The sequence below is a fragment of the Heteronotia binoei genome, chromosome 2 (genome assembly GCF_032191835.1).
Source record: "Heteronotia binoei isolate CCM8104 ecotype False Entrance Well chromosome 2, APGP_CSIRO_Hbin_v1, whole genome shotgun sequence".
In the NCBI taxonomy this organism is placed as follows: Eukaryota; Metazoa; Chordata; class Lepidosauria; order Squamata; family Gekkonidae; genus Heteronotia; species Heteronotia binoei.
Genome location: NC_083224.1, coordinates 168,468,523 through 168,493,092, shown reverse-complemented (window position 1 = coordinate 168,493,092; position 24,570 = coordinate 168,468,523). Strand labels below are relative to the sequence as shown.

Here is a 24,570-nt window from a genome sequence, read left to right as displayed (position 1 = left end):
TGTGGCACTTTCTACACATGCAGTATTTAGGTATTAAGCATCTTGCCCGTCTTTCTGTTATCTCTCACAGTTCCACCTAGTTTCCAAAGACTGTCCAGTGGCTGGGAAGACGGCAATGCTCTGGGTATAGGACAAGGAGGAGAACCAAAAGATGTGATCCTGAACAATCCTTTTTCTCTATACTGTGAGACCAATGCTGTCCCCCCTCCAGCACTCACATGGTATAAGGATGGCTCTCCTCTGAGTTCCAGTGATAAAGTATTGATTTTGCCAGGTTTGTACTAAACAGAGGAATGGACCTTAATAACTAAAGGTCACATTTGATTAACCAGCAACCCTCATTCCTCATGAATGCAGGATGTTATTGTATGAAGTATTTACATTTTAATGTGTAGTGTATTATAATGCCATTTTCCCAGATTTTCCTTAAACATTAAACATTGTTATTTATCTTTTAAAAATGGGATGAGGTGAAAATATAACATCTAAATGAAACCAACCATGTGTCATAGCACTTATTGTTAGCTTTATGGGGTTTGTTTTGTTTTAGCTTACCATTGTAATCTTCCTCAAACATCTTTTCATGGAATGAGTGAGATACAAACAGGGGTGGAATTCTAGCAGGAGCTCCTTTGCATATTAGGCCACACACCCCAATGTAGTCCTCCAAGAGCTTACAAAAAAGAGCCTTGTAAGCTCTTGGAGGATTGCCTACATCAGGGGTATGTGATCTAATATGCAAAGGAGCTCCTGCTAGAATTCCACCCCTGTACAAATGTTTCGAATTTTAAAAGTATGTGTGTGCAGAGGGCTTCTTCTGAATACAGATCTCCTTATCTAAATTGGGGAGAGGAAATGTGTATATGTGGGCATTAAGTCAGATGAGGGAGCTGTGCAGAACCCGCTCCCGATTTTCCCCTACTCCAGGAAAGTTGCCCTCTGGTGGCCAGCCATCAGTAAGTGCACTACCATAATCTCCTCACCTAACCTATTTGCTCCATTCTTCATTCAGATGGTGGCAGAAAGCAGGCAGTGGGAGCTGTTGTGCATCATACTGACATAGCATTCCTTCACCCAGCAAATGGCGAATGTTGAGATGAGCAGCTGCCACCACTGCCATGCAGAGAGAGGGAGCAAGTTAGTGGGTGGCAATGACTGAAGTTCCTCCTCCTGGTTTGGACTACTATTTGCTTGTACAAACAATGGCTCACGAGAGTGGGATTCTGCCACTGTGATATGGTACAATAGGATGATAGCGTCTGATTCTGTGCTATGGTGGGTCAGGTTTGGTGGCAAGCCCTCCTTAAGCTCTTGGGCAAGAGCCGGTGCCCAGAGGTGCTAACTCCTGATGCTGACCTTGGAAGTATGTTTAATGGTTCAGTGAAAAAACTTCCTGATTCCTCTTTGCTGTCCTTCCAGGAGGCCGTGTTTTGCAGATTCCACGGGCTCAGAGTGAAGATGCTGGACGCTATACATGTGTGGCTGTAAATGAAGCTGGAGAAGATTCCATGCAGTATGATGTCCGTGTACTTTGTAAGCCTACCTTAGTTTGCTTGATATTAGAAACCCCATATTACTATTTGCATAATAAGGGGAAAAGGGCAAAAATGAACAAAGTGAGATATTTTTTCAGAATTTCTGCTGAATTTCTGTTGAATTTTAATCCTGCTACTATTATGAGTCATAAACAACCCTCAAAAGGATTTTTTTTTAAATTTCCCCTTCAACCTGTTAGGCTTCTTTGTCCATATATTCTCTGAAAATAAAGGATATAGTTTAGTGGTTTCACTCCATTATGTGTTTTTTAAAAGTGGTACTCTGCAAAAAGTGCTGTAGCATCAGTTAGATTTGGTTTAGCATTGTTTAATTTTACTAATCAGTAACTTTTAATTGACCAAAAAGTTTCCCCTGGTTGACTGGACAACAAATTTTGAAAAAAGTTAAAGTACTCCTGTGGAAACAGCACATGGCAGATAGTAGAAACATAATCTATACACAGTTTTTTTGGAAACATTTTATTCTTAAGGAAATGTATTTCTTTCCACTCACCCAAGGCAGCCATTTTCTGTAGGGGAATCGATCTGACTTCAGCTTTCCATCTCCACCCCCCCCGCAGCCTCTACTTAGGAAAAGCCACCCTCTCCATGCTCCACCCCTCAAATATCCAGGAATTTCCCAACCTGGAGTTGGCAGCCCTATTCCTTCCCAGCCAACCATGGAAGGAATGCACTTCCCAAATTTTAGGTTTCTAGATCAAGGGGGTTGGGCTGGACATTGAAGAGTTAATCAGGACACCTGTTCAAATGTCTGCAGTCTCTGTTAACTGATTTTCACCTCAGAACACAGAGCTCTACAGCTAACCAATCAGAGAAGTCTGTGCAAGCAGTCAGTCAGCTGGCAGGCACACAACAAAGCTTTACCCCTTTGCAAAAACACATTTTACCTCTTTCATCCCCTTAAGGGTGGAATTTCTAAAAATCTCTTCAGAACGGGCCCTGACATGGAGGGAATGCTCTCTCTGAATTTTGGGTTTCCAAGTCCAGGGGTTTGGGCTGGGCATTGATGATTCACTCAGGACACTTGTTTTATATATAGATGGGTAGTATCCCTAGCTTCTGAGACCATGTCTACCTTTCCAGATTTTAAGATATGTATCAGCCTTTTCAAATTTAAATTAATATTATTTTAAATGGAAAGCCCAGTCTTCCCATAGAAAATAATGCCCCTTTAAAGTTTAAAGGAACTGCACTGAAGAATATTTGAGCGGGGTGTGTTTTTTCTCTCTCCTCCTCTTTCCACTCCTATGCCTCTGGTGAGGAGAAATGCACCAAAAAACCAAAGCCCCAAAATTGATTGGACAACAAATTTTGAAAAAAGTTAAAGTACTCCTGTGGAAACAGCACATGAACTTTCAGCATATCGAAAATCCTGTTCTAAATTAAAATGAATTTTTGAAGTGCACACCACTAACTGAAAGTCATCAGTATTTGAAATTATAAATTAATATTAATCACTGCAGGCTTCAGATTACATCCTATTAAATTGTATTTCTGTATTATAAACTGTAATCCTTAATACATTCATGTGAAAGAGTCATTGTCAAATACATCTTTTTTTAAAAAATCTGTGGCTTAATTGGATTCATACAATTGCATTATGTAAGGTGGTTTTTAGAAGCAGAGTGTTAAAAGATATATATATATATATATATATATATAATTGTATGTAATTGTTCCTACTTTCTGTACATATTGCTCAGCGATAGCATTCATTCAACAATTCAAAGTTTATTATTTACTCCTATTATTTAAAGATCTGTAGCTTTTATCAGTACTTGTGGTTTCAGTGAGAAAATTCAACACTTCAGAGCTGAGTAAGTGAGGGCAGGGCAGTGATGGCTCACACTTGAGCAGCAAGGATCCAGCCCTTTATTCCACTCCTGTTATTTATTTCTCTAAGTATACACAAGGTTAAGTGTTAACACCAGTGTTTCCTCCAAGCTGAGTTAGTGTGAGCTAGCTCATGGTTTTTTAGCCTATGGCTTGTACATTTTCATCTTAGTGCAGGAAAAATGCCCCCAGAGCAAACTGATTTATGCAGTAGCTCACAACTTTAATGCCAGTAGTTCACCAAGTAGCATTTTTGCTCACAAGACTTCACAGTTTAGAGGGAGTATTGGTTAGCACTAGTTTCATGCTTATAAACCATTAAGCCAATATGGCAACGGGCCTGTCTATTTAAAATATTGGGCAGCATCCAGCATACCCTTATTTAAGTTAATAGTGTTACTGGTAACAACAAACTATGATATTTTAGGCCACCTGGAAGGGCCCTGAAGAATTCTGTATTTATAGTGGTAATAAAAATAATTTGAACAGTATGGCAAGCTCCTTAGAGGAGCTATATAATATCCTTTCTTGAAAGTTTTAAAAATAGCATACAGGCGGTATCAAGATATATTTAGGTGTAGCAGGTCTTGTACTACTAGACCAAATTGCCCCATATTTGAGGCCCATCTAATTCTAGAATTCTGCCATACATTAATTCATACAGTACTGCTAGGAATGCAGTGATTTATTTGTGTGGAACATCATGAGAAGCTTCCCCAATGATGTTCCTTCTAAGAAATAACAGATTTCTATATTTGATGGTTCTATTATGGATTGTATTCTGGACTAGGGTCTGAATATATTTTCTTCAGACTTCTCACTTGCAGAATCCAGAGAGATTCCCTGAGATTTTTCCTTTTCTCCAAATCCTCCTGCACTATCTAATAGCTCTCTCTTTCCATGGAAGAAACTGTGTATTCCATTTAGGTAAATGCTTTTTGTACAGGAGAGTGATATTTTAGCTTGAACATTTGCAAGGAGCTTCCATGTCTGAAAATATTTGCCTTAGATTTTGCTCATTCAGAAACTTTGTAGAGTAGAAAACACTGAAGAGATTTTCCCTGTAATTTTGCATTCTCCAGTGCCACCATCCATTAATGGAGCCAGTGGTGATATGCCTGAAGAGGTGACTGTCCTTGTAAGCAAGATGGCAGTTCTGGAATGTATAGCAAATGGCAGCCCTACTCCAAGCATAACCTGGCAGAAAGATGGAGAGCTCTTAGTAGAAGATTCCCAACACAAGTTCTTAGCTGGTGGAAGAACACTTCAGGTAATGTGTGAATTGCTGAGGAGGAGACAGTTCATGAGTCCAAATAAGACAAATTGCAAATGGTTGAGAAGGGAATACACAGAGTCAAAATCCAATCATAGAAACAATATGGCAAACAGAAATAAGATAATAAATAACAATTAAGTACCATCAAGTTGCAACTAACTCAAGTTAATGTTTGTGGAGTTTTAAAACAAGAGATGAACAGAGGTGATTAGTGGTTTCCCATACACATACTGATCATGGCCAACCCTGCTTAGCTTCTGCAAATTAATAAGTTTAGGCTAGTCTGGGCTACTCAGGCCAGTGGCAGAAGGAAGATAGCAGGCCCAGATATAGGCATTAGACCCTGTTTAAAATAACTGAACATAGTCATAATAAGAGTCAGTTTTGGCAACAGGACCACTGATTTAATTATTGGGATCCTTGATGAGTGATCTGAATGACTTTCTTGCATAAGGCCCTTCCCTCTCATAATTTTTCAGAAGACCATGCAACTGAGTCATGATGTGGTTCTTCAATCTCTTGTCTTTTGTTCTGTGTTGGATAGAGATTTGTTAACATAGTTGAACTGCAAAGCATGGAGCAATGCAGGTCGGTGCCAAGATGAAGGGGGCAGGGACTCAGTGGAGGCACTGCTGTAATAATTACCAAGTACAGTTATATTCTGTTAGAGATGGAGTGACCTTGTGAATGCATAGTCTGTGTTCATCCCTATTAGATCACTCCTGCTACCATAGACATAACAGCTAACACAGAATATGGGATCTACATCCCTAAAAATAATGGCAAATGCAGATAACCACTTAACAGGTATTTGCTGTCACAAGGAGAATAATAGCCATGTGGTTGTTTTGAATATTTAACAGGTGTGCACACATGCATATTTGCTTAATATCCCATTATTTATTTAATACAGATATGTCACTTTAATAACTTTTATCTTCTTCTTTCTAGATCCTCAGTTCCCAAATAACAGATACAGGCAGGTATGTCTGTGTTGTGGAGAACACAGCAGGAAGTGCCAAAAAATATTTTAACCTTAATGTTCATGGTAAGATTGCTGTTTTCTAAGATGTACATTGGTTATGTTCAAATAAGGAACTGTTTAATACAAAGATTCCTGTTTACAAAAAAGAAAATATATACTTTAACAAGAGAGAACCCACAACAAAATGTTCTGTAATGTGCTGTATTTGTGTTTACAAGCATACAAAACACCTACTGCCACAATCCAAGGCTAGATCCCGCAATAAGAGACAGCTCCCAGTTTCAACAGATAGTTCTGGAACGTCCCTCCACAGTTGCCTATTCAGCTTCTAAAACACTATGACACATGCCAAGCCTCTGCAGAGGAAGGAAGGAAGGAAGGAAGGAAGGAAGGAAGGAAGGAAGGAAGGAAGGAAGGAAGGAAGGAAGGAAGGAAGGAAGGAAGGAAGAGAGGGAGGGAGGGAGGAAGGAAGGAAGGAAGGAAGGAAGGAAGGAAGGAAGGAAGGAAGGAAGGAAGGAAGGAAGGAAGGAAGGAAGGAAGGAAGGAAGGAAGGAAGGAAGGAAGGAAGGAAGGAAGGAAGGATATGGGGGGGGGGGAAGCTTAGAAACCCACCTGCTCAGTTACTGTAACTGTTACTTTGTCCTGTAGTATTTAATAACTGTGAACCATGTTTTTTAAAGGCTTGTGTATAATTTCAAATTAAACAGTGCTTTTAAGTCAGCTCCATCTCTCCCTTAAATAATTATTTATGTAGGAAATTAATCCTTGGCTGGGACTTCCCTTGGAATCGTAGTGCAGGAGATCTTCACAAGACAGGCCACCCAGCTTGTGGTCCTGATGTGAATAACACTGTCATTCACCATCATGAATTATTTTCCTTCACTGCCAAAAAATGAAATATTTCTTGCTGTTTTATACTATTATTTTTTTTAAAAAAAACCAGCAGCTGCTTTCCTGGAATTAAATAATTAGTGGATGAATGAAGGCAAAGTCCCTTGGGAAAGAAAGAGGAGTGAACTTTTGTCTGATAAATTGCAAAGCATTTCTAATGTTTTTAAGAAGACCCTTCCAGTTTTGTTTCCACTGTTCTCTATCTATACTGTCTCTTTGGGTGACTTCATCAAATTTCATGGCTCTTGACACCACATATTTACTGATGACTCCTAAATGAACCTCTGTTCCTCTGTCCACTCCTACAATTATGCCTACCATCATATATCAGTCTCTCTTCACAATCCAGAATGGTATAGTGGTTTGATTGTAAACATATGATCTGGAATACCAGGTTTGAATCCCCACTCTGTCATGAAAACTTGCTGGGTGAGCATAGGCCACTCTCTCAACTAACTTACTTTGCAAAGTTATAGTAGGATAAAATGGAAGGGGGAACAATGTTGTGAGATGTTTGGGGTCTCCATTGAGGAGAAAAGTAGGGTACAAATATCTCAATAAACAAAAAAAATCTCAAACTGAACATGTCTAAAACTTGAAGCACATACCTCTCTTCCTTTCTTCAGTGACTCTCTAAATGAGTCAATTTCATTACCAATTGATGGTTGGCTTGATTTTTAATTATCTTCCTGTATTGTTCCCAATGTTTAGTCAGTTACCAAGTTATGTCACTTTTCCCTGTACAATATTGCAAAACATTTTTTTACCATTGACTACCCCTGAATATAATTTTCAACATGGCTCCATCTGTGGAGACTTAAATCCACAGACTAGGTCCTTGTAGGAAGATGCTGTGGTCATCTCCTGTCATGAGTGTTATAGCCTTCTTCCTTATGGCTTTCCCCATTCACTCATACATTCTCTCACCCATATGAAATCATTTATCTCTCCCATTTCTCATACGCCTGTTATCTCCTGCTTTTACAACTGATCCCCAGCTGTCAGAGATCAGCTCCCCTGCAGGAAATGACTGCTTTGAAGGGTGGACTCTATGGCATTGTACCATGCTGAGGCCCCTCCCCTCCCCAAACCCCGCCCTCTCCTGGATTTTACTCAGTCGCTTCTGGCAATTTTGTTGCTGTTAATGGCTGCGGATTACTAATTACTGCTCTTTGTACTGTACTACTGATGTGTATTATTTTATTTTTATTTAGATTGTAATATGACATTGTGTACTTTCTTGTGCTTTTAATGTTGTTCTGGACTGGCCTGTGTACTGTCTTATCAGTAAAAGGGTGTCATGGAGATTTTAAAACTAAACAAAAGGCCATACAAATGCACTTGTTTTTTTTCTCCTGTTTGATCTGACAGATTATTTTGTTTTTCTGATGCTTGATGAGACAGAATGTAGTTCAAGTAGCAAGAATGTTTGGACTTGTATATCTTTCCACAGTCCCTCCAAGTATTGTTGGCAGTAATTCTGAGAATTTGACTGTGGTTGTGAATAACTTCATCTCATTGACCTGCGAGGTTACTGGCTTTCCTCCTCCTGATCTCAGTTGGCTCAAGAATGGAAAACCTATCAGCTTGAATACAAATGCTCTTATTGCACCTGGTAAGGAGACTCTACTGTTATGTATTTTCCTCCTCTTTTTCCTTTGCATGTCAGCTTTTGTCAAGATAAAGTGGCTGAGGATAAATGTATGCTTGAGACATTGTGCTAACGTTAAAGTTTTGCATATTGTGTTCTTAAAATGATACAATTGAGAGAAAAACAAAAATTCTTGAACATTTTCGAATCAAAAATATAATTATTTGGAGTAGCCACTTGAGCTGCAAATGCTGCCTTCTTTTTTCTGTTTAAAAGTGCTGCTGTCCAAAGAAGGACAGAAAGAACAAATGGTCAGTTCTGTAGCCTAATAACATGGCATCAGTAAGCTGGCGAGGGCCATTAGTGTGTGTTCAGTATGGCCATTGCTTATGAGGCCATATGTTGCTTTTAAGCTAATGAGGGATGTAAGAAAAGGAAAAAGTTCAAGAAAAAAGAGGTTGCTTTTTTTGCTTCCCTTCAAAGCTAGTAAGGCCAAAATGTACAAACACACTTGACAGCTGGTATATTTACCTCAAATAGAAAGGGACAGAATGGCCCAAGGAAGAGCATAATGCAAACTGAACTCAGAAGTGTCAGGGAAACCTAATTTCCCCTTAGATATTCGTGCCACCATTTCACAATTAGATTTTTAAACAGTGGGCGTTTTCGCACTGACCTTAATCGGCAGCGACGTCCCTCTTCACCGCGCAGGATCTGCGTGGATTTCGCACCAATTGCTGCGGAGCACCCGGAAGAGCCGCAAAGTCCCGCGGCTTTTGCGGCGCAAATGGAAACCACCAAAAACCAGTTTCCATTTGCGCCACAAAAGCCGCGGGACTTTGCGGCTCTTCCGGGTGCTCCGCAGCAATTGGTGCGAAATCCGCGCAGATCCTGCGCGGTGAAGAGGGACGTCGCTGCCAATTAAGGTCAGTGCGAAAACGCCCAGTATTATCGTTTGCTACTATATCATCCAGGACTAGAGACACGAAATCATTTTTTAAAAAGAAAATAGGTAATAAGACACTGTTTTCTTCCTAGTACCTCTCTCTCTCTTTTCAGTTCTTGTTATAGTTTCATATGACATGTGTTTTTAAAATTCTGTTCTAATGTTGTAAGCTAAAAGCCCATGTTAAAGAGTTTTGCTGTCTCGGAATCATTTCAGGTGGTCGAACACTGCAGATTCCTAGGGCCCGGTTGTCTGATGGTGGAGAATATGTGTGTGTAGCCAGAAACAGTGCTGGGGAAAGCATGAGAAGGAACTTCCTTACAGTTTATGGTGTGTTTTACTGTGTCTTTTCGACTGAGAAAAAATTGCAAAAAAAATATTAAAATCTGGTAATTTCTCTAAGGTTGCAGTTCTTTCATCCAAGGAAAGTAAATATATATACATGTGTTTTTCCTTCAAAGTTCCTCCAAGCATTAAAGACCACAGCGGCTCAGCTCTTTCTGTGGTAAATGTGAGGGTGGGGATGCCAGTAACACTAGAATGCGAATCCAATGCTGTTCCACCTCCTGTCATTACCTGGTACAAGAACGGACGCATGATCACAGCATCGTCCAATGTGGGAATCAATGCTGATGGACAAATGCTTCACATCAGGAGTGCGGAGGTATATAAATTTGCTCTGTCAGACTCTCAAGGTAGCTTATGCCAAATACAAAAATGCACATTTTAAGCCCAAACAGATTGATCCTTATAGTGTAGCGGAGAGGTAAAAAGACAAGGGAGTCAGAATATGTTTAGCCATTCCCCCTCATAGCCCTTTCAGAAAAGTGGTAGCAATCAGCTTGTTTAAACTAATGCATCTCTCATTGGTGGATAGTAGACCACTAAAGATAAGGTTGATTCATGTAATCGCCTTTTCAGTACAAACAGGGACTGTTTTCCCCCACCAGCCTTGTACTGAATGTTGTCCAGCAGACTAGATATTTGAATCAGCTGTCACAATCCCTATTCATCAACATGTTTGGGTATAACTCCTTTTAAGCATGCCAGTGATTTAATTAGCGGGACTAAAATTGGAGATGGGGTAGGGGAAATAATTATGTTCATAATTATCTTGTTTGATTGAAAACCACATTGAGTGCCAAGGAAAAGCAATGCAGAAATATAATAAATAGTTGATTTTTTAATCTGGTTTGCTTATGCATTCAGCCTATGCAGCAAGCTCCCAAATGCTCTTGAGTGACTGTTCAAGTCAATTTGCTATTCTTATTTATTGTGTGTTGCTGTTAAGCTATTTGTTTTGCAGCTGAAAGATGTTATTTTCAACAAAGTGGCACTCAGATATAATTTCCCTTCTTACATTCTCAGGTGTCTGATACAGGCCAGTATGTTTGTAAAGCTACAAATATCGCAGGGCGTGATGACAAAAATTTCCACCTTAATGTTCATGGTAAGCTTATAGAAACAACAGAGAGCCTATGGTTGATTCCATGTGGGATGGGGTGGAATAAAGTGGGGATGGCAACTTCAAGCCCTGTCTCACTTCCAATTGTCACAAAGTGCCAAAGTAACAAAATTGTGCTGGGCAACTGAGGCCCAAAAATCCTCTCCTCCTTTCTGCCAGAGCTGCAGTGTCCATTCCATTGTGAAGGAGGAGCTTAACTGTGCCCTTTCCCCATATAGGCTGGAAGCTCCATCTACATTTCCTTGTTTCAATCAGATTAAAGCAGGTTTACATTTGATCCAGTGTAAATGGGGAGCTCTTGGAGCCTCATAAGTCATATTCAGAATAGAAACCCCCAAAAACTGTGGGGGTGAGCTGCCCTTCTTTGAGGAGAGAAACCCTATATAGAATCATCCATTGTGAAGTAGCGTGTAGCATGTCAGACAAGGACCAAAGACCTAGGGCGTTTTCCCACAGAGCTTACCTCGGAGGGACGTCCCTCTTCACCACGCAGCATCTGCGCGGATTTCCCATCAACTGCTCCGAATAACCAGGAAGAGCCACGGCTTTTGCGTCGCTAACATAAACTGGTTTTTAGTGGTTTACATCTGCGACGCAAAAGGTCCGGCACTTCTTGGTTATGCGGAGCAGTTGGTGAGAAATCCGCGCAGACGCTGCACAGTGAAGAGGGACGTCGCTCCGAGGTAAGCTCTGTGGGAAAATGCCCCTAGTTTCAAATCACCATTTGTCAATGAAGCTGACTGGGTGACCTTGAGCTGGTTAGTTGCTTCTGCTTTTATCCTCACTGATCTTACAGGATTGTTCTGAGGATCATAACCTTGGTCTTGAGATGCTCAGGAGCAGGGCTGCTATAGAAAGGTTCAATCAGTCAATTAAAATATCAAATGGAACAAAGGAAAATTCTCTGTGGTGTCCTGAGCTCCTTAGAGAAAGGAAAGGAAATGGATGGATGGGTTTACAGATAGATTAGCTAACAGTTAGTTAATCAAACAGCTCATTGGACAAAAGCCCATTTGTCTTGGGCTCTTTTCTTCCAGGAAATATTTCTTAATTAATTATGCCTGTCACTTTTAGGTGACTGCACAACTGGAAGTTGTATTGGGGTGGGAAAGGGAAGGAGCATAGTGTTGAGATGGGGATCTTTTGGCAATTATTTGTTCTTGTTCACAGTTCCACCCAACATTGAAGGCCCTCATCAAGAGTGGATCAATGAAACTATCAGTAACCCTGTAACCTTTACATGTGATGCCACTGGAATTCCTCCACCAGTGATAACATGGCTGAAGAATGGAAAGCCAATTGGTAATCTGCTCTGTAATTCATGTAGTAATGCATGTTTGTCTAGTATACTAAGATATGAAGAGTTCAGCCAAATTTAATAGGACAAGGTAATGATAAGACCAAAAAATGAGCACAATTTTTTAATTTCCTTGCTCTTTCCCTGGAGTTTTTTTAAGGAGGTTTAATCAGGATAAGAAATGTTTTTAATTTATTTCCTCGCTTTTAACCTGCCTTCATTCAACAAAGGTTTCAAGGCAGGTTACAATGATACGTGTAAAACATTTTTCTATAAACATTATCTAGAATCATTACCAGCCTCCAGAAAGAAAGGAGGAAAAAAAGAATTTTTAAATTTAATTTGTGATTTATACCCCGCCCTATCTCGTAAGGGAATTTGAAAAGTCCTGCAGAATAGGAAACTCAGCAAAGTTGATTCAAGATTCTAAGCAAATCGATGAATTATGAGTGCAACTATGTGAAATGATGGGAAGGGATTATTTTATTTATATACAGAAATCATACCCTGCTTTATTTAAGGTTGCCAACCTCCTGGAATTACTACTGATTTCTAGACTACAGAGATCAATTCCATTGCAAAAAATAGCAGCGGGTAGGGGGGGGAAGGGGGCAAATTTCATAGTATTGTATCCCTGCTGTGCTTTCTTCCCAAACTCAACCCTCCCCAGGCATTGCCTGGTGATCTACAGGAATTTCCCAAGTTGGAGTGTGCAACCCTATTATCAACCTTGTTATCACAGCCAAAGCCCTTCTCAAAACTGCTAACAAAAGTCATTTAAACATTACAGTCAAATACTAAGTGACACATTAAAGAGCTTGATATGTCACAGAGAAGAGGCTGGTTGGCACTGGATCTCTTTTAGCCCTTGATGATAGCTGACTTTCTAATGGTAGGCAGATTACCTCATAGTTAGGAAGTCTTAAACACCCATATTCTATAAATGCAAAAGGGTTCAAGGAATGTGGCCTGAAACTCAGTTAACTTGCCTGTATCAACCAAGGGATATAATCTAAGGACAGACTGTGAATCTTACCAAGATTCTACTCAGCCTGGATAGCTACTGAAGTGTTGTGGCTTAATACAGGTATATTATTCAAAGGATAAAGAGTGTTGAAGAAGAAAGTACAGTGAGCCAGCTGGGACACACAGACAGCATGTCATCTCTCCCTAATACTCTACAAGCTCACTGCACAGTTGAGTTCAGCAGTCATCTAGGAAAAAACTTGCAATTTCTGTAATATATCAAACAGTTACTGATTCCTTTTCATTTGTTTACATTTAGAAAACTCTGACTCTCTTGAGATGCATATTTTGTCGGGAGGCAGCAAGCTGCAAATTGCTAGGTCACAACATTCAGATAGTGGGAACTACTCCTGCATTGCTTCAAATGTAGAAGGCAAAGCTCGGAAATTTTACAGTCTTTCTGTTCAAGGTACAATATTTGGTGTATTTGTCTGCATGTGTTCCACTCTGCTAAAAATAATAGTCTTCGGATAGACTTGGGATAGTACCTTGCATACATTTATTAAGCTACATAGTGCTTTGATTTGGAGACTTGTATTTTAATACAAGTCTCCAAATAAAAGCACTACGTAGCTTAATAGCACTACATAGCTATGCAATTCTTTATATCTGGTGAATCTGAGCCTAAAAACAATAGGCAACCATCTTGGTGCTGGTGTGGCCTCCCTTTGTGGAGAAATCACCATAGGACACAGTAGATCTCTAGTGCTTTACTACATCAGCTTGGGGCTAAGAACATACATGAACCATAATCATGACTCATTATTGTGAACACAAGGCCTTGCCTATTCCTAAATGAAAGCACCGAGCTCTCCCAGCCAATCACCTTTATTGTTATTGTTGATGTCATTTATTAATGGGATTTCTATTCCACCCTTCCTGCCAAAGTGGGCTCAGGGAGGCTTATACCATAAAAGGAGTCAAGTCATAGAGAACTGCAGTTCTCTTTCCCCTCCTTCTTGGGTGGGACCCTATTGTTCTTCTTTGGCTGAATAACTAGAGCTGAGGCAGGATGTACTAAATGAATGACAAAAATGCCCACTAGGAACAACGGGAGATGTCTGAAGGACCATTGGATATAATGGGAACAGGGAATGCTAACTGATTTGCATGGGCTCCAGTGAACTACATTAGTGTAAACAAAAGTTGCATTGAAAATGCTGAATGGATTTAGAGAGACCTGCCCTGGGCCTGGAATGATAGTCCCATGAGAGGAATGATGGTCTTTGTGCCCACCAGGCCATAATCTACTTGTTCTACATTAGTGATACTCAACCAGCGGCTTGGGAGCCACATGTGAGTCTTTGATATGCTATCTGTGGATCTTCTGAGCACCATTCCCCAGTGTGGCACCCATCACAGGAATGTAGACAAGGCCATTCAATGCCCAGTAAGCTTGTGGTGGCCACCTTGAAACAGAGGAACTGGAGGACAAGTAAGCTGTGAGTGTCCCTGAGCTGTGGGTAAGGGATGGATATCGCCATCCCCATCTTCACAGCCTCCATGCTCTCAACCCAGGCCAGCACCCAGGTAGTTGTGTGCAGTAGAAAAAATAACTGTAGATAAGAAAAAGTAAAACTGCCACCGCAATACCTGGCTTATTAGCCTTCTGTAGGGCCTGTAAAATGGAGCTGTTCCACCAGGCTTTTAGCTGAGGCTGCGGGCGTCTATTCTTGATCTAGTTGGCCTCCCCTGTTGGCACTGTCACCTGTGCTATAAAATGGATCATCTGCCATCTCTATGAGATATCATGATGTGAGACGGCCAGGCTGGGCAATACGTGATGATATAGTAAACTTCTCTGAGTGCTGTTGAGTTGTCTGTTTTTAAAATGTTTTTATTGAATTTTATTGTTTTATCATATGTTGTACTCCACCCTGAGCCTATGGAGAATGGGCAGAATAGAAATATACTAACATAAAAATAAAAACAGCAGCCCCCAGGAACAGAGCAAGCTAGCCACAGATGGTGGACTCCTCTTTCTCCATAACCAGCTTGCTCTCCTCCAGGCACCTTGGCAATCTCACTTTCTCACTTAATGAAGAGACACTGAAAAGGTTCTAGATCAGGGGTGGGGAACCTCTGTCCCGAGGGCCATATACGACCCTTGAGGTCACTTGGTGTGGCCCTCGGGGATTGCTGGACTAAACCGAGCCGTGTGGCAGCCTCCGTGGGGCCTGGCTTTGTTTGTTCACGAAGGCGCCTCCAGCAGCCCGCCGCATCACGGCGTGGCTGCTGGGGAGATTTTCCCCCCTCCAGAGGAGAGAGCGGCCAATCTAGCGCGCTTTTGGCGCGTTTGCAGGGGGCGGGGCTTCTGTGTTCCTTCAGAAGCCTCCGCTCTGTGTTAAAAGCGGCGTGCAGATGAAAGCAGATGAAGCTTCGCTCCTCTTTTGGCTGAAAACGACATTGAAGTGAGGGACTCCCTGAGACGCACCTGGGGGACCTCCTTTGCATGGGCCCCAAAGCAGAGCCCACTGGGCTCTGGTGGTTCCTCCCGCGCCGGAGCGAGAGCGGCCCCGGAGCACTTGGCTTCTCCGCCGACGGACCCAGGCCTCAGGTGGGCGGAGGAAGCCGCACTCCCGCTGGGCGCCCCCTGCCGCGATCCAGGTGTGGCTGCGTGGCCTTGAAAGCCCCTTCCCTGCCCCCCCTCCCCGGCCCCTCACCATTCCCAGTTCTCCTTCCCTATCCACGCGGGACCGAAGCGCCCGGGATCAGAAAAGCCCATGCTTTTGAAAACCACCTCTCCGCCTTGACTTGACAGCTCAGAGTCTATGGAGAGGGATCAGCGATGCATAAACCAGAGCGGGATGGGGGTGCGAAGCTTTTCTGCCGCGATCGACCGAGTCCTCGGCCTCCCCCTGCCTTTCGGCCGTCGGGCTTCTCCTGGAACTTGTTTCTCCCTTAAAGAGGAGCTGCCTTTTCACAGTCTAACTGAAGAACAAAGCGGGAGTCAAGTGGCACATTTAAGACCAATGAGTTTTTATTCAGAATGTAAGCTTCCGTGTGCTCCAAGCGCACTTCATAGGATGCAATGACCAGCAGTCCTAAATATAGAGAGAGTGATCTTCAAGGTGCAACTTGACTCCTGGTTTGTTCTGCTGCTTCAGATCAACGCGGCTGCCCACCTGGAAGGGTCCAACTGAGGCTGCGGTCACACACACGCTAAACAATGCACTTTCGATCCTCTTTCAATGCACTTTCCATCTGAATTTCGCCTGTTCACACCGTAAAATCCAGTTGGGAAATGCATTGAAAGTGCATTATTTTGTGTGTGTGTGTGTGGTAGATAACTCATTGAAAAATGTTGAGACTGTGTGCGACTGCAATAGAAAAGGCCAATGCTATGCTGGGAATTATTAGGAAGGGACTTGAAAACAAATCAGTCAGTATCATCATGCCCCTGTATAAATCGACGGTGCGGTCTCATTTGGAATACTGTGTGCAATTCTGGTCGCCGCACCTCAAAAAGGATATTATAGCATTGGGAAAAGTCCAGAGAAGGGCAACTAGAATGATTAAAGGGTTGGAACACTTTCTCTACGAAGAAAGGTTAAAACACTTGGGGCTCTTTAGCTTGGAGAAGCTCTTTAGCTTCGACTGCGGGGTGACATGATAGAGGTTTACAAGATTATGCATGGGGTGGAGAAAGTAGAGAAAGAAGTACTTTTCTCCCTTTCTCACAATACAAGAACTCGTGGGCATTTAGTAAAATTGCTGAGCAGTCAGGTTAAAATGGATAAAAAGAAGTCCTTCTTCACCCATAGGGTGATTAACATGTGGAATTCACTGTCACAGGAGGTGGTGGCGGCTACAAGCATAGCCAGCTTTAAGAGGGGATTGCAGCCCTCGTTTTGTTGCCCTGAGTAGCGTGGGCTGCATTTGTAGTTTCAATTTTGGGAGAGGGATGGTGGCTCAGTAGCAGAGCATCTGCTTGTTAAGCAGAAAGTCCCGCTGCCAGTCTGAGTAGACAAGACTGACTTTGAGGGACCAAAGGGGGTCTGGTTCAGTAGAAGGCAGCTTCAGATGTTCATATATATGATATTTTAGGGGAGGGCTGGTGGCTCAGCGGTAGAACATCTGCTTGTTAAGCAGAAGGTCCCAGGTTCAAACCCTGGCATCTCCCACTAAAAAGGTTCCAGGCACGTAGGACATAGAACCTGTTGTTAATTTATTTCAATCCCACCACTGGCCTAGATGTACTGTGCAGCAGCCTCCCTGGGGCCTGGCTGGCTAGAATTGCTGCAGGGCCTGGAAAAGTTACTGTCACAGTTCAGTTTGCACTTGATTATCCCAGATGGTGTGGCCTAATATGCTAATGAGTGTGTGACCTAATATGCTACTGAGTTCCTGCTAGGCATTTGCCTAGAGCAGCAGGCTGGGTTTGTGTGTGTGTGCCAGATTAAGCTCTCCCCACATGACTTCAAATAGAAAAACAATTATTTGCCTTAATTTTGCTGACCTGAATCATTCTTCCTCAGTGGAGCACTGTTTTTTATAGTGATAATTTTTATGGCCTGTGAATGATGTTATAAATATCCATATGGCCCTTGGCAGGAAAAAGGTTCCCCATCCCTGTTCTAGATGCTTACTGTAGATGGTCAAGGCCTGGCTAAGTTTTAACAGTTGTGGTGAGAAACATCCATGGGGTGGGGGTTTTCAGCCCTTGGAAAGGGATGGGGAAGGGGCACAAGATCCCTTGTTCTCACTGCATTGTATGGTTGAATTAATCTCAATCAACATTTCTAGTTTGACTTTAAGGCATGCTTTTTGTTTGGTGGCTGAACTGAGCTGAGCCATTATCTTGCTTATGTGGAGATGTTGCTAATGTACATTTTTCCTTCACAAAGTTCCTCCAGACATTGCTGGTTCTGAGATGCCAAGTGAAGTGAGTGTCGTCATTGGGGAAAACATCCAGCTTTCCTGTAAGGCCAATGGAATCCCCTCACCTGTAATTCAGTGGCTGAAAGATGGAAAACCAATCAGCAGTGATGAATCTCAGCGGATAAGGTGAAGTGTTGAGATCTCTTGTTCTGAAGCAAACCAGAGTCCTCACAAAGAAGTAAAGTAAGGAGAGAGGAGAAAGGTGACACAAAGGAGAACTGAAATACGAGGGGGAAAGAAAAGTGGGAGAAAGCCAAGCCAGAGAGCAGAACTGGTGAGGAAGCCAAACAAAATTCTGAACAAGGCTTTAAGAACGCTAGGTCCATGCTGGCTTTAGACATTGTGCATCTGATGAAAAACACAAATGCAGTTCAGTCATTACCATTTTGGTAACCCAACTGTATATAAGGGGCAATCATGCTACTCCCAATCATGATGCTATATACTGTTGCCATTCTGGGAGAATCGAGCATTGTGTATTTTCTAGCTATAATATGTGCAGCCAGATTTTTGAAGACACACATTTATGCAGGCACTATTCACAAAAAATGGCAAGTAACTGCCTGCATCAGAACTATTATGAGTAGCATGTTCTCCTATTATGTGACGTTGGTACACTGAAAACTGTAATCACTGCACAGAGCCTTTGAGATTTCTCATGTACTATATATATGTTAAGAGCATTTTGATAAGAACAGGCCAGAGAATATATTTAAACTATTGATGATGCATGTGGAAGGCTGCTCCTCCAAACAAAGGCTTTGAACCCTAATGCATTCTCAGTATTGCCCCCCAAGGTTGGAATAAAGAGTCGGACACAATACATTGAAATAAAATTGGGCCACTTTATTAACTATAACAGAATAAACAGCAAGGGCACCCCTCCAGCGGCCTGGCCAGGGCTAGGGGTCACCGCGACCGCTCCCCTGCCATTAACGGGCGAGAGACCCAGCCCCCAGTCGGAGCTGAGCAACTCAGCTCCCTCAAGGCAGGCCCAGCAGGGAGACCCGCACCAGAGGGCCCAAACCCAGATGCACATCTCGCTGGAAAGGCACCCTCCTGGACAGTCTGCATTCTCCAAACCCGGGTCTCCAAACCCAAGGTTGATCATGCCAGACTCCAAATTCCCCAAAAGGGGGATGCTTCGCAGTCCTCCCCTAGCCGCATAGTGTCCTAAACCCCAAAAACCTGCAAACTAAAGTGACCACCTATTTAAAGGCACCATCCCTAAGCTAATTCCACAATCCACTGTAATGCTATGCAGGGTAGGCAAAAAACACACCCCAGCAGCAGCCAAACAGCCAGAGTGTAAAAAATTCCTACCCGGCTCCTCAAATGAGGCAACCAGCAAAGCCTACATATCATACAGGGTGGGCAGGAGGGCCGATCACCAACAAAGTGTCAAAAGGGGAGCATAGAGCTAGCCGTTAACACGGCTATGCTCTGCCTCTCAATTGCGCGCCCAAACGGGCGAACTCCTCCTTCTCCTCCCAGGGAGGCAAACGGAGTGAAAGCAGCCTAGCAGCTTCTAGATTATCATGGTATCTTACCTCAGACACTCTTTTTAGTAGAGAACAATTAGATAGATAGATAGATAGATAGATAGATGATAGATAGATAGATAGATAGATAGATAGATAGATAGATAGATAGATAGATAGATAGATAGATAGATAGATAGATAGATAGATAATTTTTATTTGTATCCCGCCCTCCCCGCCGGAGCAGGCTCAGGGCGGCTAACAGCATTATATAAAAACAAAGTTAATCCAGCATTCAAAATTCTGACAAGTTTAAAATCAATCAATCAATTAAATTAAATTAATAAAAGTGCTATTGCGTTAGTGAATTAGTGAATTAGTGAAATACAATGGTTAGGATTCAAACCACTAACTGCAGAGTGAAGATGGAAGACTTTCCTGCCTCTCTACTCTTACCATAGTGTACTGGGCCCCCAGAAATTCTGTTGAGTGTGGGAAATAAGCAGAAATAGTTTTGCTTTCTCTGATAATAAAAGAGCTGTTCCACCAGCGTTACTGTCACTCTGCTGGTGGAATGTCATACTTGGATCCAACTCAATAAATGAATAAATCTGGGGCAGTGATGCTCTGTATTCTTGGTGCTTGGGGGAGGGGCAACAGTGGGAGGGCTTCTAGTGTCCTGGCCCCACTGATGGACCTCCTGATGGCACCTGGGTTTTTTTGGCCACTGTGTGACACAGAGTGTTGGACTGGATGGGCCATTGGCCTGATCCAACATGGCTTCTATTATGTTCTTATGTATAGTGGTATGAATATTTTATATGATTCTTCAAGAGTGAAAATGGCAGCGGGAAAATTTGTGAATGACTGCTCAATGTCACTTCATGATAAAGTCAGCCCAAACTGGCACGTCCAATCTCAGCTTATGTGAACCAGTTCCCGGGACCGATTTTGTCATTTTTGCATGTTGGTTGAGCAACACCTTAGAATGTTCATTGTGCACTGAAATACATATGTAATTTCCTCCAGCATGTTTCCAAACCACAATTCAAGCTGTATTTATAGCACCACTTTGCAGATAAACACGCATTGAATTATGGCTTGCTGAGCTCTACAGAGATCCTTTCAACTGGAATTCACAAGCTGGTTATGTGAAATGATTGTAACAACCCAATTAATTGCTAACCACGTTTCTTGGAAATAAGCCCTGTCAGTTTTAACGGAATTCACTTTATTTTTCTGCTATGGGTTGCAGCACTAAACTTTCAAATGTCAATGCAATATTTTCTGAGGATTTAGGTAGGAAAGCAGTTGTTCTCTAGCAGAATGCATCCACAGGACCTAGATCCCATCATTATACCATAATGATTCCAAAGCTAGAGACCTGTGTTCAGTCACATACCTTTTGTATCAAGGTTACCTCCTAAGAACTGGGCTTTTTTTGAGAGGGAATGCACAGGAATGCAGTTCCAGCTGGCTTGGCATCAGGGGGTGTGGCCTAATATGCAAATGAGTCCCTGCTGGGCTTTTTCTACAAAAAAAAGCCCTGCCTAAGAATATACATTTGTTGTACAGTCCTAAACAGAGTTATACCTGTATAAGTCTGTTAAAGTCAGTGGGCTTCGAAGTGTGTATCTCTGCTAAGGATGGCATTGTTATGGCCAAACTAGATGATACATCTAACTTATGGCCACCACAGGGACTTGCAACTGCAAATTGCTTGTAGGAACTCAACGTGCTGTGGGGGTCTGATTAATAATGCCTCCTTTGCTGTTTCAGTTAGGGAAAATGAGGTGGGAGGAGCCGAAGGCCTTCCTTTCTCTGTGCCACAGTCCTAATCTAAACCAGGCCTCTGTAGTGCATTGAGATTAAGTTCCCTTTTGGAATTTACAGCTACTGTGTGCCTGCAAGTCCCAGTCCTTGCCACAAGTTAGATGAAACATCTAGTTTGGCTCTTAAAAATTTAGTTTTCTGAAATGTCTTTTCTAGTGTGGCTCCAGATGGCAGCTCATTGAACATTTTCAGAGCACTAACCAGTGACGTGGGGAAATATAGCTGCATAGCTATCAATCCTGCAGGGGAAGAAGACCGAATTTTCAATGTGAACATATATGGTGAGTTGTTGAGGGGGCAGTAACAGGGCAAACTCTCTGTATCAGAATTTGTCTTATAGGATTGTCTTAAAAGATTGTCATTGCTTTAAATGGAAAACAATTAAAATTTATCTTCAAATAATACATAACTGTTACTTAAAGTAAGAGCAGGAGTAGGTAACACTTGAGCCCTTAAGCAATATCTGTGTGTGTGTGTGTGTGTAGAAGAAGAAAGGGGAGATTTATATCCCGCCCTTCACTCAAAGTCTCAGAGCAGCTTACAGCCTCCTTTCCCTTCCCAAACTGTGAGGTAGGTGGGGCCAGGAGAGTTCTTTCAGGAACTTCTCTTTCAAGAGAGCAGCTCTTTCAAGAACTGTGACTGACCCAAGGTCATTCAGCAGGTGCATGTGGAGTGGGGACTCAAACCCGGTTTCCCCAGATTAGAATCCATGCATTTAACCTCTATACCAAAAGTGCTGTCAAGATGCAGCCAACTAATGGAGACCGCAGCCAAGGGGTTTCAAGGCAAGTGCAAAACAGGTGGTTTGCCATTGCCTTCTTCTGCAGTCTTTCTCTGTGGTTTCCCTTCAATGTAATGATTTGAGATCTGACGAGATCAGGGTATACCATGCTGCCTTTCCTTCCAGGCAACATATAGGGTACACAAAAAACTTAGTGAGATATATGTCTGGTCCTTATGGTTGCAAAGATACATTAGAAGTGTGATGGCAATACTATGATAAGGATCCAAAGGTCCCATTCTGCTGGTACAATGACAGTTCTGCAAGCATAGTAGCACCAGTTTTTGCTGATTCTTCCTTTCCACTGCAGACTCTCACTTTGTGCCCAACATTATTCCCATGCAACTGTTGACTCTCCCCATCCTGAGCAGAATTTCAGGTGGTTCAGTGGGCTTCATTTGGAGAGGGGAAGGTAGAACAGTTCTTTACCATCTCCACTTTGGATCCAACCCATTAGAAAAAGAAGTCAAATGAAGCTTGAAAAAAAATTGTTTTTAAAATCCTATAGCTTCTAAGAAGACTGGAAGTTCAATCAAATTTTTTGCATTCAGAATATATTATTTTAGAATACGAATATCCCTAAAATGAATGAACAAACACACACACACAAGCACAAACCAACATGAAACAAGTGTACCTTGTCCAAAAACTATAGTTTGGTTTTTAGGTAATAAATTAAAGCATCCATTCTGTGCAGCTCAAAACAACAAATTGTTGAATTAAGTCATTCATTCATTCATTCATTCATTCATTTCTTAAGACCAGCATACAGTTTAATCACACATATAATGCAGTAATTGAAATTCAAATTTAAGAACTTTTAAAATGTGATTCACATAATTTAGAAATCAATGCACAGAATTTAGCAACTTGATATGTGACCTTAGAATTTGTATCAGATAAGAACCAGTGAAGGCTTGCTATGTTTGTGCTTATGTGATCAGGGATCATCTCAAGTAATGGGGTAATAATTCTAAGATGAACCTCCCTATAAAAAGGAAAGCTAAAGAACATATGCTCTACAGACTCAGTCTCTCCTAAGGGGCATGAGCATAACCTTTCTTAGTAGGGGATTTTATTATACCTGCCTTCAATAACCACAGATGTCAAATTAAGTCAAACTGGGGTTCATCTGAAGATTTATTACCCTTTTGGAATGTAACTTCTATCTTCATTAAGAATCCTGGATATACTGTATGATTGGGGTCCTTAGGCCTGTAAAACATATGCTTTGCTACATCACACTGGATTTTCCCCCCTATAGCCTTGAATAGCCCAAGCCCTCCATGATCACTTTGCAGCATCCTCCCATAACTTTCCATGTCAAGTGAACCTGACCATTGGGAAAGGTTGAGCTTCAGGGTTTTGTGGGTTCTCAGGGAAGGGGATCCATGTCTTAGGGGTTGGGGAGGGCAGGATATTTAGTCTGAGAAAACATTCCAGAATCTTAAAGAGCATGTTCTCTCTTTCTACATGTAGCTCCAGCACTGCCACCAATTTTGCCCCCTTTGTTAAGGAGTTCATAGAGGGTAAAATCCTCTTACTCTGATTTCCACCATGCACTAGTTCTTCTGCCTAAACTAACATAGCACTGGCAGGTTGTTGCAATGAAGGCCTTGTTAAGACTCAACTAATGGCCCTTTCTGTGCCAAAAAGTTAAGACTTTTTCATAGGCCTATGAAGAAGCAAACTCTGGTGCCAGTTCCCCCCAAATGTTGAACTGGAAACCAAGTTACAGCATTGAGGGGTAGGGGGTGGAAGTATTTAAAACAAGAGAAGGTAAAAGGAATAGACATAGGCTAACATTCAACAAAGCCAATATTGAAGAAGAATGAAAAATATAAACATGGTTACAATGAGAAACACAGTATTTTTTTTAGAAATATCTGTTTCTAAAATATCCATCCATCCAGGTATTTTCTCATAGACTTTAGAAACCATCCAATATATCTTTCAGCTCAAAGTCCTTCCAGCATTTTATTTGATGGCCAGGCCTAATTATATCTTCAGTACAGTTGCTACCATTGAGCTTTCCTCAGGACTTCTTCCCATTCAGAACCCCATAGGCTTCTCTGTCATGCCTTTTTAGCTAGGGGACGTCTAAATGGCAGCCAACAGTCAAGTACAGCCTGTGAAGCAATTTTATCTGCCCCCCCCCCTCCATGACACTGCCAAAATGCTGTCAGATTATGAGAAGCAAAGTTTCCACATTTGAATGGTTACATTTCTTTGGTTTTGTATGTAAATATGTGCTTTGTAACTATGAAGCATTTTCTGCTTAATGATGCCAACTTTATTATGAAACCTGACTGCTCCAGAGCCCCAGACCAGGTCTGGATATTAGATTAACTCCCAAAATGGTAAAAATTGGTGATGTTTTCCTAGCCTCCTAGCCTGGTTTTTGTCTCCCCTGGTATCCTGAGAATGTGGCAAGAAGGGACTTTGCTATAGCCCTTTTTGTGCTGAAAAGTTGAGAAGCACGTGAATGGTGGCTTCCAAACAAGCAGAACTCCGTGGGATATTATGGCACTACATAACTGAAGGATACAATTGCTTAAATGTTAAGACACAATAGTTATTGCTTGATAGATTAAACAGGAACTGCTTGCTGGCTACAAACACAATTTTTAGATAGATTTATAAAGAAATTCAGCATGACTTGCAATTGTCTGGCAAGAGAATTGTGCGGGGGGGTGGGGTTGCTGAGTGCAATGTTTGGATATTATTT

General features: G+C 41.9%; 1 protein-coding gene and 1 non-coding gene across 2 annotated transcripts in view; both read left to right on the top strand.

The window, feature by feature from the left end:
- Nucleotides 1–24,570, top strand: part of HMCN1 (hemicentin 1) — a 286,027-nt gene that overhangs the window by 201,077 nt on the left and 60,380 nt on the right. Inside the window, exons 54-65 of the mRNA XM_060233046.1 lie at nucleotides 71–274; nucleotides 1,420–1,533; nucleotides 4,472–4,659; nucleotides 5,617–5,713; nucleotides 7,995–8,156; nucleotides 9,295–9,408; nucleotides 9,540–9,742; nucleotides 10,447–10,528; nucleotides 11,714–11,845; nucleotides 13,126–13,275; nucleotides 17,714–17,873; nucleotides 21,218–21,342. Coding sequence (XP_060089029.1) covers nucleotides 71–274; nucleotides 1,420–1,533; nucleotides 4,472–4,659; nucleotides 5,617–5,713; nucleotides 7,995–8,156; nucleotides 9,295–9,408; nucleotides 9,540–9,742; nucleotides 10,447–10,528; nucleotides 11,714–11,845; nucleotides 13,126–13,275; nucleotides 17,714–17,873; nucleotides 21,218–21,342 — 1,731 coding nt within the window. The remainder of the gene's footprint in view (nucleotides 1–70; nucleotides 275–1,419; nucleotides 1,534–4,471; nucleotides 4,660–5,616; nucleotides 5,714–7,994; nucleotides 8,157–9,294; nucleotides 9,409–9,539; nucleotides 9,743–10,446; nucleotides 10,529–11,713; nucleotides 11,846–13,125; nucleotides 13,276–17,713; nucleotides 17,874–21,217; nucleotides 21,343–24,570) is intronic.
- Nucleotides 16,914–16,990, top strand: TRNAN-GUU (transfer RNA asparagine (anticodon GUU)). Its single transcript has one exon. It is a non-coding gene; the product is annotated as a tRNA-Asn (tRNA).